We start from the raw sequence: 17,708 nt of genomic DNA on the forward strand, positions 1-17,708 counted from the left end.
CTTGAAACTTCATAGCTGGATGGATCTCATTGAGGAGGAGTGCAGTGCACAAGAATGATAACTCTACCCTGCATAATTTTTTAGTTATTGCCCTTTGTTATTTTTCAAAATTAATTTTTGTCCAGAGCATAACTCAAAAAGCCTTTGAGATATCAACATGAAACTTCATAGGTGCATATATCTCACTCAGGAGGTGTGCAGTGTACAAGAATGATAACTCTACCTTTCAAAATTTTTGAGTTATTGCCCTTTGTTATTTTTCATACCTAATTTTTCACCCGAGTGGAGCATAACTCAAAAGTGTTTGAGATGTCAACATGAAATGTCATAGGTGGATAGATATTATTGAGGAGGAATGCTGTGCACAAGAATGATAACTCTTCCCTATACAATTTTTGAGTTATTCCTCTTTGTTCTTTTTCATAATATTTTGTCCGGAGCTTATCTCAAAAAGTATTTGAGGTATCAACTTGAAACTTCATAGCTGGATGGATCTCATTGAGGAGGAGTGCAGTGCACAAGAACGATAACTCTACCCTGCATAATTGTTTAGTTATTGCCCTTTGTTATTTTTCAAAATTAATTTTTGTCCAGAGCATAACTCAAAAGGCCTTTGAGATATCGACATGAAACTTCATAGGTGCATAGATCTAACTCAGGAGGTGTGCAGTGCACAAGAATGATAACTCTACCTTTTATAATTTTTGAGTTATTGCCCTTTGTTATTTTTCATACTTAATTTTTCAATTCAATTTTTTTCTTAAAAGTATTTGAGGTATCAACTTGAAACTTCATAGGTGGATAGATTTTACTGAGGAGGGATGCAGCACACAAGAATGATAACCTACCCTGCATTATTTTTCAGTTATTGCCCTTTGTTATTTTCAGCCATCAGTATTCACATAGGTTTCAAATCTGTAATCACTATAGCCATCAGTTTTCATTATCAAAAGACCTCTTAAAATGGAGTTATGCTCTACTACATATACATTCTTCCAATGAGCAAACACATTCGGCGGGGGATGGCCATGTTGACATGGCTCTTGTTTCATTTTGTATACCTGATTTGGTATATTTTTGCAGATTTTTATATGTATATCACCATTTCTATTATTCATCAATCAACTTTTATTTAGATGAAATGAACAATATTTCAGTTGCCATTGGATACCACAAGCGAAGTTGACACACATTTAGTCACAAATGCCATCAGACCAGAAAAAGACGTAGATGGGTAAATAAAGATCGTTACTTTTCTTCTTCACTACCTTAATAACTCACAAATGAGGGTCTTCATGGTTGGGAGGTTTTATCCATGTCTTCAAATCACTTGCCTCTTGCAGCTTAGCTTTTCAGCTAGGTTCATGTTTTTACTCAGGGGCCTGCATGTGCCCCAAATGTGTAAATGGAGTGGCACCTGATCCACCTGTAAGCCTGTGACATTTCACTTTGTTGGTGTCACTTTAAACCCAACCAACATAAAAAGAGAGAAATAACAGAAAATGGAATACAATGTAAATTATTAAAAATAATAAAAACTTTTTTTCTTTCTCAGGAATTGTAAGCTGAAATCTTACAGTAAGACTTTAACAGTGACTGTGTGACTTAAAGTCATGCTTATTTAATGTTTTTCATCAGTTTTAGCTCATCTTTTTGAAAAAAGTGGCACTATTGTAATTTACCCATTAGGCAGCTATGTAATTGGCCAACGTTTTGATAAATTTTTACTTTATGGCCATTAATTTCAATACTAACAATGTTATAACATTCAAACTTAATATTAGGACGCACCTAACCTTGATGTGATCTTCTTGCCATTGGACTTGACTAGATTGGAAGTGTAGTGTATGCAAACCTTAAACAATTTAAAAAAACATAATTGAACATTTATTGACAAAAAAATTAAGGCAAAGAAAAAAACTTTACAGGTATATCTGCATGAAAATAATAGTACATATCCTTATAAGTCTTATGATGCATTTTTGTGATTTTTCTCAAGGTTGCACCAGGAGAATGCTGGAAAGTTGGCACGAGGTGACCTTGCTGATTGTATTATACCATGTACCCCTCGAGGATGTCTGGAACTCATCAGAAGATCAGGTGTGTTGATGTCATTGTTGATGTTTTTTTCTGTAATTCTTCACATGGTTCTTTTACCTCATCCGCTTCCCTTACTGTTTATCCCATTTATTGTAAACTTTTATTAACTCACTTTAAAATAATGCTAACATTAAGACCGTCTTTAGTATGTGTTTTTATAATACAAATGGCTTTACGTCAAAATATATGCACCACCATGCAATACCATTTTTATGGAGTCCCAAAAGTAGGATGTGTATATGATGAAAACTTCAGTGTTGTTTTAAACAATTTATATCAGACATATAGATTTTTTTAGTGATATGCCAATCATTTTCTAATGTTCAGGGGTAGAGTTAATATCAAGCATGGGTATATAGATTTGTTTGGTAATATAAGAATTATTTGTTAATTTACAGGAGTGGATATAGCCGGTAAAACAGCCGTGGTTCTGGGTAGAAGTAAGATAGTTGGAGCCCCGATGTCAAACCTACTGACCTGGAACCATGCTACAGTCACTGTGTGTCACTCCAAGACAGTCAATCTACCTGATGTTGTAAGTACTTGCATCATAAAGTATCATTTTATAGCACTTTTGAATTGCTAACATTAAACCAAGGTAATTTTCTACCAATAACAGATAGCCAAATTTAGCTGTATACCCTTGCAGTATGTTAATACGGTGTTTAAGAGCTTTTAGGGGTCAAGTTGTAATACCTGTAGTATTTTACTTTGAGCATGCTGTTACAGAGGCTATGGTCCAGTCCACATTTGTGCCAAGATTCATCAGTATTGAAGCATTTTTCATAGTTTCATAGCAGTTTGAACTTGTAACTGGAGGCTTTTCAATGAAAACGGCCATTTTTCACAATATGCTAATGAAGGAAAGGGTTAATATATTTTTTTGTTATACAGAATTTAATTTAGTTTGATTGTGTATTTTATTTTGTTGTTATTCTTTTTATACCCCCGCACAACAAAGTTGTAAGGGGTGTATACTGGAATCAGGTCGTTCGTCCGTCCGTCCGGCCGTCCGTCCGTCGGTTTTTTCTTGTCCGCCCAATAACTTAAGATTCCTTTGACCCTTAGTCTTCATATTTGGCATGGAGGTTAGTCATGATTAGTAGATGACCCCTTTTGATTTTGAGGTCACCAGGTCAAAGGTCAAGGTCACAGGGGCCTTGACTTCAAAAAGCTTGTCCGCCCAATAACTTAAGATTCCTTTGACCTACAGTCTTCATATTTGGCATGGAGGTTAGTCATGATTAGTAGATGACCCCTATTGATTTTTAGGTCACCAGGTCAAAGGTCAAGGTCACAGAGGCCGTGACTTCAATAACCTTGTCCGCTCAATAACTTAAGATTCCTTTGACCCACAGTCTTCATATTTGGCATGGAGGTTAGTCATGATTAGAAGATGACCCCTATTGACTTTGAGGTCACCAGGTCAAAGGTCAAGGTCACAGGGGCCGTGACTTCAAAAAGCTTGTCCGCTCAATAACTTAAGATTCCTTTGACCCACAGTCTTCATATTTGGCATGGAGGTTAGTCATGATTAGTAGATTACCCCTATTGATTTTGAGGTCACCTGGTCAAAGGTCAAGGTCACAGGGGCTTTGACTAAAAAAAGCTTGTCCGCCCAATAACTTAAGATTGCTTTGACCCACAGTCTTCATATTTGGCATGGAGGTTAGTCATGATTAGTAGATGACCCCTATTGACTTTGAGGTCATCAGGTCAAAGGTCAAGGTCACAGGGGCCTTGACCATAAAAAGCTTGTCTGTCCAATAACTTTAGATTCCTTTGACCCACAGTCTTCATATTTTGAATGGAGGTTAGTCTAGTCATGATTAGTAGATGACCCCTTTTGATTTTGAGGTCACTGGATTAAAGGTCAAGGTCACAGGGACTTTGACTTCAAAAAGTTTGTCCACCCATTAACTTAAGATTCCTTTGACCCACAGTCTTCATATTTGGCATGGATGTTGATCATGACCATAAGGTGACCCCTATTGATTTTGAGGTCACTGGGTCAAAGGTCAAGGTCACAGGGACCTTGACAAAAAAAAGCTTTTCTTCTCAATTGCTAAAGAATGCCTGTCCGCAGTGTATTGATTTTGACATTTTCACATTTGAAGCATGTAGAATACATAACTTAGCAATGCACTGGCTTAGTAACCTCAGATTTGGCAGGGAGGTTGTCCTTGAGCTCTAAATGGCCACTGTTGATTCTGACAAAGTGGTATGCGGGGGTATTCACGCCATGATAGTGGCAGTTCTAGTTTCAGTTTGTTCTGTATATTTCTTTTCAAAAATTTATGAATGTTCATTAACATGATTTTAGTGGTATATATCATAAAACTATATGTATCTGGTGATTTAATGTTTCAGGTTCGTACTGCAGATATACTAGTTGTAGCTATTGGTAAATCACAGATGGTTAAAAAGGACTGGGTTAAACCAGGAGCTATAGTCATAGACTGTGGCATAAACAGCATCCCAGGTAAGGCATTTTCATGGTCTACTTTTATACTTGATGTTGTGGTATACTCACTTGCACCACCAGTGGTTTTTCACATTTAATTGGGATGAGGCCTTAGCCTCTTGATTTTAGGAAGATTCATCGCTTAAATTGCTAATTTGGGAAATAAAAAAGTTGTGTAACTTCAGATATTGGAAACACTGCATGATTTTAAAGTAAATTTCCATTGTGAACAGGCCTGTTGTAGGCATGTGTTATATAAGATGAAAAATCACTGATCACTATTGTTTAATCCACTTTGTTTGAATCAAGACTTATTGTGAATTTCAATTTCATTTTCTTGTTCTTTAAGTACAGTTTGTGTAGACATTGGACTGTAAATCTTTTCACACATTTATTTCTGTATTACGTCTAGTTAACTTGTGGCCTTATATAATAGAAATGTACATGTATCTGAGGATTATTCTAATAATTGTCTTGGTCATTAAAGATGGAATAAACAGTACGGCCAACAATAGTAATTTATACTGGGTAGATACACTCAAACAATTTTATAGTTGGATACTTTTTAAATATTCTTTCATCAGAAAAGTATTCAATATATACCTGCTTAAAATTTGAGACTACAGAATTATTCATAGTACTGAATTGCCTTTTTTACAAAGAAAATGATATTCCATATGGATGGCAGCAACTATTATATGTGTATCATATAAGGAATATGTGTAATGTGAAGTTAATGCTTAATATTTACTACAATACTAGTTTTAAAATATCTGTGTTGAGAATGTTAAGATTAATGAATAAAGAGAGGCTCAGAAACATTTGCATGATTAGTTTATGTCAGCAGATACAATATTTATGAACGACTTTTTAAATAAGTTTATCATTTCCATAAGAGCAGACACTTAGTGTCCAATTTGAAAAATGTTTTGAGTGTAGAAATCTGTAAACCCAGACAATTTAAATTGTTCAATCATTTTATAGCCATAGAAGACCTTATTTATGTTACTGGATATTGTTAAGTAAAGGAACAGTATTGCATTATGCAGTGATATTGATAAAATATTGAAATATGATCTAGTATTTAAAAGTTTTGACATAGTATTGCAATATGTTGTGATAATTGCAAAATGTAGTGATTTTTGACATAGTATTGCTATAGGTTTTGATATTTGACATTGTATTCCAGTATTTTGTGATAATTGACATAGTATTGTAATATTAAGAGGTTAATACACGACAGGAGAGGGCCGGAAGGTGATAATCGGCCCGCAAAATGAATAATGGACCCGAGGGCCATTATTCATTCAGGGCCGATTATCACCTTCCGGCCCTACTCTGACGTGTATTAATGTCTTTAATACACTTGGTAGATCTAATAGTAGCATTTTTAAAAAACAAAACAAAAAAACAACAACAAATACTTTGAAGTTCTTTCGTTGAAATTCTTGTCTACTCTTCTACTGTTCTGTACGGGCGTTTACTGTTTTGTGTTCAAAGGGAGTCATTTTTTTTTGGAAGGAATTTTTTCGTTTATTTCTTCAAATTTCAAAAAGTAAAAAAATTGTTTTGTAAAATTTAAAATTTCGCTTAAGCTTATAAAAGAAATAAGCGATTCGTTTTTTGGGCAAAAAATTTTTTTTTTCCAAAAATTTTTACAGTTAAAATGTTTGAAAATTTACGTAAAATTTTGACGTCAAAATTGGTTTTGTTTTTTGACGTGCCATTTCTTTTGGGGGTTTATAAAATAGTTCTGGGGCCCCCCGGGCCCCAAACTTTATAATAAATTTACGTTGGGCACTCAAAAAATCAAATTGAAAAATAGGCAATTTTTGTTTCTTATTTATAAAAGGGATTGGGGTTGGGGGATAATTGAAAATAGATTGGCAAATATTTTGGGGAAATTGACATATAGTATTTTCCAAAAATTTTGTGATAATTGAACATAGTATTGGCAATAAAATTGTTTATGATTTTGGGATGTAGTGTAGCATACAAAGGTTATGATATTTGACATTTTATTGAAATATGCTGTGATTTTTTCACAAAGTATTGCAGTATGTTGTGATATTTGATGGAAGTTGGTTTATATGGTGAAAGTCTGCAGTAAATAATAATTAAGAAAGTAATTAGTACACTTACGAATTTGTAGGCATTCTGCCAATTTGTTGAGTATTTCTTTACTGATTTTACTATTTTTAGAATCTGATTATATTGAAGAAACAGATGAAGGTAAAATCTGAAGTATTGTATAACATACATGTACATCATATTAACTTTCATTGTTTTAACTATTTTGGTGAGAAGATTTCAGGTTTTATTTCATGTATATACCCCTGACCTGCTGGAACCAAGAAAAATAAGTCCTTACCATCATTATAATAGAGCCAGGTCCGACTGAACTGTGGACAGTTCAGTTTTTGTATTTTATATAAAAAAAATCCCTCAAACTTTGAATGGATTGTTCCAAAGTCAAAGTTGGACAATTCCATTATGAAAATTCCAAGCGGTTAAGGGGGTTGGTCTTTTTCCCTTCCTTCCAAATTGTCTTGTTAAATTTCCCCAATAAATTTCCTCATCAATATTTCTACCTTGATTGTTTTTAGCCTGTGTACAATTCCATATTCCCAATACAAGTTATAGGTGTTGCTTTAGGTTCCTTGCCATTTAAATTGTGGGAATTAACCACAAGAAGGCAGAAAAGAACCTAAAGTAGTAATTATTGGGTTTTTGCTAATTTTGTGTTTTACTTGCCTAGGAAAATGGACTATCGATTATACACATCATATAATGTTAATGTTTTTAAATAATATTTTTGTTGCTTGAATTGTTTTTTCTGTTGCGGAAAAGAAGGAAATTTCTTTGTTAAAGTATAATTGAGTACCCTTGGTCTTTCCTATTCCAATTGTATAATATAGAGATGGGACAATTTTCAACTATTGATAGCTTTTAAAGAATTTTTTTTTTCTGGGGGTTTTGGGATGGGGGGGAAGGGGTTTGGGGTGTTATTTTTTTGATATTGACTTTAAAAATTAGAGGGTTTTAAATTTGGGTGGGCCCCAAAAGGGGTTTCAAATATATACCAAATTTTTAAAATATTTTTTGATATTATTTTGTAGTGTTTTGTTTATATGTATTTTTATAATAAAAAAGGGAAAATTTTTTTAAAACCTTTTAATTTTATAACAATTGGGTGCCCCGTAAAATTTTACCAATTTAGATAATTTTCTTTTATTTAAAAAATTTTTATTATTTTAAATTTAAAGTAGTTGCAGACCCGGAATTTATGGTTTTTTAAAATTTTTCTGGGACTGTTTTGGTTCAGCCGGGTTTTTTTTAAAATTTTTCCCAAAAATGGGAAGGGGGTTTTTTCATCCAGATTGGAGGATTTGGGTTATTTTAATTTTAAAAATTTGCACCCCCCAAAGGGTGCTCCGGGAACAGGACTTTTAATTTTGGTAAAGGGGAAGGTAAAATTTTAATTTTTAATTTTAAAATTTCAAAAAATTATAAAAATTTTTTTATAAATATGCATGTGTTTTGATACCCGTTTATTACAGAATAACCAAACATTCAAGGGCTCCCCCTTTTTAATTTCCCCTTTTTTTAAAGTGTAGCAGTTTTTGCTGAGGTTGAGATCAAACAGTGTTTAGTGAAGCTATGTGTTTATTTTTGATATTTAAACTAAAGTTTTACTTAAAACATCATGGGCTACCCCAGACTTGAAATCTGTGAGCCGATTTTTCTCAAAACGAAACAAAGAGAATATTTATGAACATTTTTTATTTGCAGCACAAATTTATGTCTAATAAAAAAGGTGAATTATGTTTTCTTTAAAATTTTAATGCTTGTTAACATTTACAAGTGTGGATATTTTTGCTGCTCTTAATAATGTATGAAGTAATAATACCAATTTATTTTCTTAACATGTTAAAATTTTGCAAAATATTTTTTTTGTAAAGTAGTTTTTATTGTTTAAAAGATAGAAAAAGCATTATGTTAGTAACAGTACTATACATAGATGGTCTGCACCTTTTCCAAGTCCAATGTTTCAGTATGTTGCATACTGACTTTGATAATAGAGGTGTTTTAATTTAGATGAAGATGCATTACATGATTTGATAATTTTAAAGGGGTAAGGAAGCTTGTTGTGATTTTTTTATGTGTGATTTGCCATGAAATTATACATGATTAGTGTACTTTTGCCAGAAAATGTTTGAAAACCATACAAGTTTATCTAAAAATTGATGGAATATAATAAGTTTAATTAGAAATTGAGTATTTTACGTGTGCGTGTGTGTGTGTTTTTCCTGTATTTATGCTGTCTGATCATACTTTCAAATATTCATTGTGAATTCCCTAAAATTAGGGATAAAAAATATTTTAATTTTTTTACATTCAGGAAATTCAGTATGTTTATGGTTGTTCCATTTGGCACACAATATTCAAACTTCATAGGATGATTATCCATATTGGATAGAAGACCCCTATCGATTTTGGGGTCACAAGGTCAAAGGTCAAGGTCACTATTGTCTTAAAACTGAAAACAGTTTCCGGGGCATAACTTAAGTTCCATGTGGCCTACAATATTCAAACTTCATAGGATGATTGTCCATATTGGGTAGAAAACCCCTATTGATTTTGGGGTCACAAGGTCAAGGTCACTATTACCTTAAAACTGAAAACAGTTTCCGGAATATAACTTAAGTTCCATTTGGCCCACATTGTTCAAACTTCATAGGATGATTGTCCATATTGGGTAGAAGACCCCTATGGATTTTGGGGTCACAAGGTCAAAGGTCAAGGTTGCAATTACCTTAAAACAGAAAACAGTTTCCGGAGCATAATGTGAGGTCTATTTGGCCAACAATATTCAAACTTCATGTGATGATTGTCCATATTGGGTAGAAGACCCCTATATATTTTGGGATCAAAAGGTCAAGGTCACTATAACTTTAAAACTGAAAACAGTTTCCGTAGCATAACTTATGTTCCATGTAGCCCACAATATTCAAACTTCATAGGATGATTGTCCGTATTGGGTAGAAGACCCCTATTGATTTTGGGGTCACAAGGTCAAAGGTCTAGGTCACTATTACATTAAAACTAAAATAGTTTCCGGAGCATAACTTAAAGTCTATTTGGCCCACAATATTCAAACTTCATAGGATGATTGCCCATATTGGGTAGAACACCCCTATTGATTTTGTGGTAACAAGGTCAAAGTTCAAGGTCGCTATTACCTCAAAACAGAAAACAGTTTCCAAAGCATAACTTATGTTCCATTTGGCCCACTATATTTAAACTTTATAGGAGGATTGCTATTTGAAGGAGGTAATACTTTATTTAATTGATGTAATATCTTACAAATGCTTCATCCTTACTAAAAAAAACAAAAAAACTTTCGGGCATATAATGCTCCGCCTAGCGGTGCTCTTGTTTTTATGTTAAAATGTTTGTTTTAATTCCTTAAACTTTTTTTTCTGACCAAAACAGAAAGTTTGGGGTTAGCTGTTAGTATTATGAAGATGGAAAGACACTCAACATCAACATTGGTCTGCTTGTGTTCATATTTTGCTGTGTGGCATTAAACTGTGTTTATAACTGCATTTTCCAATATTAAAACTGTTAACCCCTTTTAAAACTTTATCTGTAGAATCCTTAGATGATCTTCTTTCCTTTTTTTTCTTTTTTTTATATTTTTGTTGGGTTTTACTTTGCACCAACACAGTATAGCGACTTCCGACCTTTAGTGGTAAAGCAAGACCTATGTTGCCCTTCCGTGCATTATTTCAGGCACTTGAGTAGAACCACCGATGTTCTTTCTGTAAGCTAGGGATGACCTCACATGAAAGAATCTAAACCCTTATCTGGATTTGAACCCACAGCAGTGAGGGGCAAGTGGTTTGAATTTAATGTTCTTAACCACTTGGCTACAGATGCCCTTGATCTACTTTCAATTGGCAGAGCTGCTTTGGTGAAAAATAGTAATAAATGGTACTTTCAAACCACATTGTCTGGTTGCTGACCTTATTGGGAGAGTATTGGATTAGTTATCAAGATATCGTTGTATCATTCCTCGGCATGGGGAAATTTCTCAGTGTCATGCAGTAAATGGTGTCGTGTCCAAGGTCAATGAGGCTATGAATGGATTTTTTTCTTAGAAGAGACCCTTTATCTTTGATAATTAGGTACCTTCCATGCATGTACATGTATTTCTAATCTTCGATAGGTTTGAAGTTGATAGGGTCAAGGTCAATAGGGATGGAAAATAGATAATTATACGGATTGCCATAGAGCCTTTATTTAATGTCCATTTCTTAAGGTATTTGGTATGTAATTACTTTGCATTGAAATCTACCCTTTGGCAGTCTGCAGTCTTTGAAGGACACTTTGTCAAAGTCACTGAAAATTAATAAAAAATTCTACTTTATTTAACATTTGAAAATGTTTTTAGCTATGCTTACACAACTTAAGACAGCAACTACAATATTTTTTTTTCTTTAATAACCAATACCGGAAAGCATTTTTCTGACTTCTGTGACATCAGGCTTGATAATTGTTTTACTTGACTTGTTTACTTTACAGTGCAACCTCTGTATAGCAGTAACAGGTCTCCCAAGGGTCATCGTTGCTCTGCAGAGGTTTGACCGTATCTAAATGTTATTTCTTTACTAAAAGGTCAAAGATTATTAAATATAAGATTTGAAAAAATTTTGATTGCTTGTCATTAACTGATCGTGTTGTTTCATTTTGAGAGAGGTTCCAAAAATATGATTAATATCAATAATTTAGTTATATATCTTCAAGCTTCCATTGTATTTCTTTTAATCCATCTGTATTTCATTGATATTCTTTTACAATATTCACTGTTTTGTTTACTTGCAGCAATTTGTTTTGAACCAGGTAGTGAAATTAAAGAAACACTCTATATAAAATAGTCATTGCAGGCCAAATTGTCTCCTAAATGTAGGGTCAAAAACAAGTGAAGGTTAGCAAAGAAATTATTTATTTATTATGCCCCCCTTCGAAGAAGAGGGGGTATATTGTTTTGCTAATGTCGGTCTGTCTGTCTGTCTGTCGGTCGGTCTGTCGGTCTGTCCGTCGGTAGACCACATGGTTTCCGCTGATTATCTTGAAAAGTATTAATCACAAAGTCTTCATATTTCACATGGTGATTGGTCATAACTAGTAGATGACCCCTATTGATTTTGGGGTCACTAGGTCAAAGGTCAAGGTCACAGGGACCTTAAATGTCAAAATGGTTTCCGCTGATTATCTTGAAAAGTATGTATCACAAAGTCTTCATATTTCACACAGTGATTGGTCATAACTAGTAGATGACCCCTATTGATTTTGGGGTCACTAGGTCAAAGGTCAAGGTCACAGGGGCTTTAAATGTCAAAATGGTTTCCGCTGATTATCTTGAAAAGTATGTATCACAAAGTCTTCATATTTCACATAGTGATTGGTCATCACTAGTAGATGACCCCTATTGATTTTTGGGTCAAAGGTCAAGGTCACAGGGGCCTTAAATGTCAAAATGGTTTCCGCTGATTATCTTGAAAAGTATTCATCACAAAGTCTTCATATTTCACCTAGTTATTGGTCATAAGTAGTAGATGACCTCTATTGATTTAGGGGTCATTAGGTCAAAGGTCAATGTCACATGGGCCTTAAATGTCAAAATGGTTTTCGTTGATTTTTCCATGATTGAACACTTCCATGTACCCTTTTTTGGCAATTTTTTGTAATAAAATTACCAATTATGTGAGTCAATGGCTAGAAAGGGGGGTATATGTGTCGTTCGACATTCTTGTTTAAATATATATTATTAAAATTATTGTTTAAGATGCAACAAAGAAAACAGGGAAACGTTTGGTTGGTGATGTTGACTTTGAGGAGGTGAAGACGGTGGCATCCTGGATTACACCAGTACCTGGTGGTGTCGGACCAATGACAGTGGCAATGTTGCTACAGAACACTGTGGAACAGGCAAAACGTTCTCTAAATACAGTACTGGTAAATATAAACCTTATTGTGAAATTTTTCTTTAAAATGCACTTTCATTTTGAAGAATCTTATAGTTTTAGCATCAAATGATCATAGACAAAGAAAACATTGTTCAACCTTTAGTGTGTTCGGTCTGTATTTACGCAATGTTCTCATAAATGATATTTCAACACAATTGATTTAATTTTGATCCTGTATAAAGGAGAGGTACTTGTAAATTTGGTTTTTGTATATATTTTAATGTCCCTTTGTCAGAATAGTCTTGCAGGTGGCTACCAATAAAGCTCTTACTTAACAAAAACATAGAGAAAATTGATCATTGATGTCTCGTCAGTAAGAAAATAAATAAAATTTATTTGATATGCCTGTATTAGGCAGAAATCATTTGGGTGTCAGATATTTTGTATGAAATTAGCCATCAATTTATTTTACGTTAACAGGAGTCTAGTACATGGAGGTTGACACCACTAGAACTTAAGTTGAAGTCACCAGTTCCCAGTGATATTGACATCGCACAGGCTCAGACCCCTAAATATATCAATAAACTGGCAGAGGAAGTTAATCTCCTGCCCGTGGAGGTAGATTTGTATGGAAAGAAGAAAGCTAAAGTTTCGCTCAGTGTGCTTGATAGATTAGCTGCACAGCCTGATGGCAAATATGTGGTAGTTACAGGGTTAGTTTGTGTTCATATATAAAGTGGTGGCATGGCAGGATAGATAATGCGCCAGACTAGGGATTTAAGGATTGCTTGCCGCGTGTCATAGGCATGCTGATGTAACCTTGAGAAAGAAACCTTACACACATTGCCTGGTACTGCTTGGATCTAGGAATGGATTTTAGAGTGTTTCAAACACAATCAAACAACAATAAATTCCTATAAACGGAAGGAATTATGAAAAAAATTGAGCTAGTAAGCTTCCCAAGGCAGATTCATTGAAGATGTTGGTTATTCCCAAAGCCTGCTTGTGCATGCTTTAATATATAAAGGGTCACCAAGGTTGTCCCATCATTATTCAAACTCACAAGATGAAGGTGTCTGAAATATTCAGCAAAATGAATGACATACACATCTGACGTATGACAAAATGAAATATGGAATATACCGTGATGCAAAATGTAACCTTAATATATAGGAATGTACTTATTTTGTGTTTTTAAACATGGAGAATAAAAGAAAGAATAAACAACTTGAATGGAAAAGCATTTTAATAATGAAGTATTTCACTTAAAGAAAAGAAAAAATCATGATAATTGTTTGAAAAATAGACAACAAAAGATTTTTAAACACAGTAGGAGAACTTATGTTTACTATAATGAAAGATTTATGTATATTATTTTTAGCTCGACTATTCGATAAGAATAAGTAGAGCTATTGCAGTCACCCGAGCGTCAGCGTCGGCGTCGGCGTAACCACTTATGTTAAAGTTTTTGTAATAGCTCAAATATTTTCAAAGTCCATTGACATATGGCTTTGAAACTTTGCACACTTGTTCACCATCATGACCCCAACCTGTAGACAGGAGGAGGTAACTCTATCAAGCATTTTGACAGAATTATGCCCCTTTTTCGACTTAGAAATTACGTTAAAGTTTTTGTAATAGTTCAAATATTTTCAAAGTCCATTGACATATGGTTTTGAAACTTTGCACACTTGTTCACCATCATGACCCCAACCTGTAGACAGGAGGAGGTAACTCTATCAAGCATTTTGACAGAATTATGCCCCTTTTTTGACTTAGAATTTACGTTAAAGTTTTTGTAATAGTTCAAATATTTTCAAAGTCATTGACATATGGCTTTGAAACTTTGCACACTTGTTCACCATCATGACCCAACCTGTAGACAGGAGGAGGTAACTCTATCAAGCATTTTGACAGAATTATGCCCCTTTTTCGACTTAGAATTTACGTTAAAGTTTTTGTAATAGTTCAAATATTTTCAAAGTCCATTGACATATAGTTTTGAAACTTTGCACACTTGTTCACCATCATGACCCCAACCTGTAGACAGGAGGAGGTAACTCTATCAAGCATTTTCGACAGAATTATGCCCCTTTTTTCGACTTAGAATTTACGTTAAAGTTTTTGTAATAGTTCAAATATTTTCAAAGTCCATTGACATATAGTTTTGAAACTTTGCACACTTGTTCACCATCATGACCCCAACCTGTAAACAGGAGGAGGAAACTGTATCAAGCATTTTTTTTACTATCAAGCACTAAGAATAGTCGAGCGTTGCTGTCCTACTGACAGCTCTTGTTATATTTTTGATATTTCAGGATCACACCAACTCCACTAGGTGAGGGAAAGAGTACAACAACAATAGGTCTCACACAAGCTATTGGGGCACATCTTAAGAGGAATGTGTTTGCGTGTGTTAGACAACCATCACAAGGGCCGACATTTGGTATCAAAGGTAATTGAAAGCTACAACAGTTTAAATGTAACAAAAATTGAATTCTCTTTGTAAAGGTATTATCTAAAACTAAAAAAAAGACATTAAAAAAATATAATATAAATTTACCCATTACCTGCTTATGCGTAAAATAGTATTCAGTCATGGATTTTTTTTGTCCTTGTAAAATATTAAAGGTTAATTATTATAAAATGATTCAATATGTTCTTGTTGGTATGCTAATATCAATAATTCTGTTCTAAATTGCCAAGTTTGAAACTGACTTAGAACTGATGATTGCAACTTTTGTCAAAATAGATAACAATGATTAATATATTTTCTAACCGAGTCTTAAGTTAAGATTGCCATATTTGTGTGTTATAGGTGGCGCTGCAGGGGGAGGTTACTCTCAAGTGATACCTATGGAGGAGTTTAACCTTCACCTGACGGGAGATATCCATGCTATCACAGCAGCCAATAACTTGTTAGCGGCCCAGATTGATGCCCGCATGTTTCATGAAGCCACCCAGACAGATGAGGCTCTCTACAAGAGACTTGTACCAGAGTCCAAAGGAAAAAGAGCTTTCTCAAAAATACAGTTCAGAAGATTAAAGGTATTAATGATATACAGTTAAACCTCCAGAGTGGCTCTTTGTAAATAAATAACTTTTTAGCTCACCTGTCACAAAGTGACAGGGTGAGCTTTTGTGATCGCTTTTCGTCCGACGTCCGTCCGGCGTCCGTAAACTTTTACTTTAAATGACATCTCCTCATAAACCACTAGGCCAATTTCATCCAAACTTCACAGGAATGTTCCTTTGGTGGTCACCTTTAAAAATTGTTCAAAGAATTTAATTCCATGCAGAACTCTGGTTGCCATGGCAACCGAAAGAAAAAACTTTAAATATCTTCTTTTAAAAAACCCTAAGAGCTAGAGCTTAGATATTTGGCATGAAACATCTTCTAGTGAGTGTCTACCAAGTTTGTTCAAATAAAAGCCCTGTGGTCAAAATTGGCCCCGCCCCAGGGGGTCATTGATTTTCCCTTAATGCATATAGTAAAAACTTAAAAAATCTTCTTTTAAAGAACCCAAAGAAGTAGAGCTAAGATATTTAGCATGAAACATGTTCTAATGAGTGTCTACCAAGTTTGTTCAAATAAAACCCCTGGGGTCAAAATTGGCCCTGCCCCAGGGGGTCATTGATTTTCCCTATATGCATATAGTAAAAACTTAAAAAATCTTCTTTTAAAGAACTCTAAGAGCTAGAGCTAAGATATTTAGCATCAAACATGTTTTAATAGGTGTCTACCAAGTTTGTTCAAATAAAAGCCCTGGGGTCAAAATTGGCCCAAACCCCGGGGGTCATTGATTTTCCTTATATGTGTATAGCAAAAACTTAAAAATCTTCTTTGAAAAAACCCAAATAGCTAGAGTTTAGATATTAAGCATGAAACATCTTCAAGTGAGTGTCTACAAAGTTTGTTCATATAAAAGACCTGGGGTCAAAATTGGCCCCGCCCCGGGGGTCATTGATTTTCCTTATATGTGTATAGCAAAATCTTAAAATCTTCTTTGAAAAAACCCAAATAGCTAGAGTTTAGATATTAAGCATGAAACATCTTCTAGTAAGTGTCTACAAAGTTTGTTCAAATAAAAGCCCTGGGGTCAAAACTGGCCCCGCCCCAGGGGTGTCATTGTTTTGAACTATATGTGTATAGTAAAAACTTTAAAAAATCTTCTTTTAAAAAGCCCAATGAGCTAGAGCTTAGATGTTTAGCATGAAACATCTTCTTATGGGTGTGGGGGGGGGGGGGGTGGGGGTAGGGGGCTATATACAGGTGAGCGACCTCAGGGCCATCGTGGCCCTCTTGTTTATATCAACAGGTTGAAATCTTCCTAAACTAAGACTTATTTAACCTCCATAAAGCAACACCTCTCAGTAACCACCAAAAATATGTCTTCCAAAGGGTGTTGCTATGCAGAGGTTTTACTGTCATTTGACAAAGTGTTGCCATTTCTTTGAATGTGTAAAATGCTTCTTAAAAACTATTGAAAATTAAATCAATGAGGGTTTTTATGCCTCCACAGAGTGGGAGCATATAGCGTTGCACTTGTCCATCCGTCTGTCCGTCCGTACGTCTGTCCGAGCAAACATTTTGGGTTTAGGGGCTATATAACAGTAAAAAGAACAAAAGAGAACAATAGGTTCATTCCGTGATCAAAGGGTTTAGGGGCTTGTAGCCCTTAAGAAAACAAAGAAAATAACAAACAAAATAGCCCCTAAAGCCAAAATCTTGTGAACGCAACTCCTCTTATACCAGACTGGCAGATTTTGCTTAAACTTCCAGGGATGAACAACCTTAATGTGTAGATGGTAGTAAAGGAAGGAATTTTTGCTGCAACCAAATTTAACAGAATTATGGCCCTTTGTTGATTTTTTCACTATTTACCATATAGAAATTTTGTGAACGCAACTCCTCTTAAACCGGATGGCAGATTTTGCTTAAACTTTCAGGGATGAACAACCTTAATTTGTAGATGGTAGTTAACGAAGGAATTTTTGCTGCGACCAAATTTAACAGAATTATGGGCTTTTGTTGATTTTTTCACTATATACCATATATATGTTGTCAGTGGGGGCATCTGTGTCCTTTGGACACTGTGAGTTCTAGTTTATTTCATATTTCGCGCCAAAAATTACAAGATTTTATTATTAATATGAGTTGTAATTTTCAT

At 34.4% G+C, this 17,708-nt stretch overlaps 1 protein-coding gene across 2 annotated transcripts in view; it reads left to right on the forward strand.

The window, feature by feature from the left end:
• Positions 1 to 17,708, forward strand: part of LOC132733858 (C-1-tetrahydrofolate synthase, cytoplasmic-like) — a 43,418-nt gene that overhangs the window by 9,158 nt on the left and 16,552 nt on the right. Inside the window, exons 5-13 of one of the 2 annotated variants that reach the window (XM_060720578.1) lie at positions 1,158 to 1,234; positions 2,000 to 2,100; positions 2,499 to 2,635; positions 4,471 to 4,582; positions 6,767 to 6,796; positions 12,417 to 12,586; positions 13,018 to 13,250; positions 14,856 to 14,992; positions 15,356 to 15,585. In XM_060720578.1, coding sequence (XP_060576561.1) covers positions 1,158 to 1,234; positions 2,000 to 2,100; positions 2,499 to 2,635; positions 4,471 to 4,582; positions 6,767 to 6,796; positions 12,417 to 12,586; positions 13,018 to 13,250; positions 14,856 to 14,992; positions 15,356 to 15,585 — 1,227 coding nt within the window. The remainder of the gene's footprint in view (positions 1 to 1,157; positions 1,235 to 1,999; positions 2,101 to 2,498; positions 2,636 to 4,470; positions 4,583 to 6,766; positions 6,797 to 12,416; positions 12,587 to 13,017; positions 13,251 to 14,855; positions 14,993 to 15,355; positions 15,586 to 17,708) is intronic. The other variant, XM_060720579.1, reaches the window with a different exon arrangement.

Source organism: Ruditapes philippinarum, unplaced genomic scaffold (genome assembly GCF_026571515.1).
Source record: "Ruditapes philippinarum isolate M1 unplaced genomic scaffold, ASM2657151v2 ctg1319_1_1_1_1, whole genome shotgun sequence".
In the NCBI taxonomy this organism is placed as follows: Eukaryota; Metazoa; Mollusca; class Bivalvia; order Venerida; family Veneridae; genus Ruditapes; species Ruditapes philippinarum.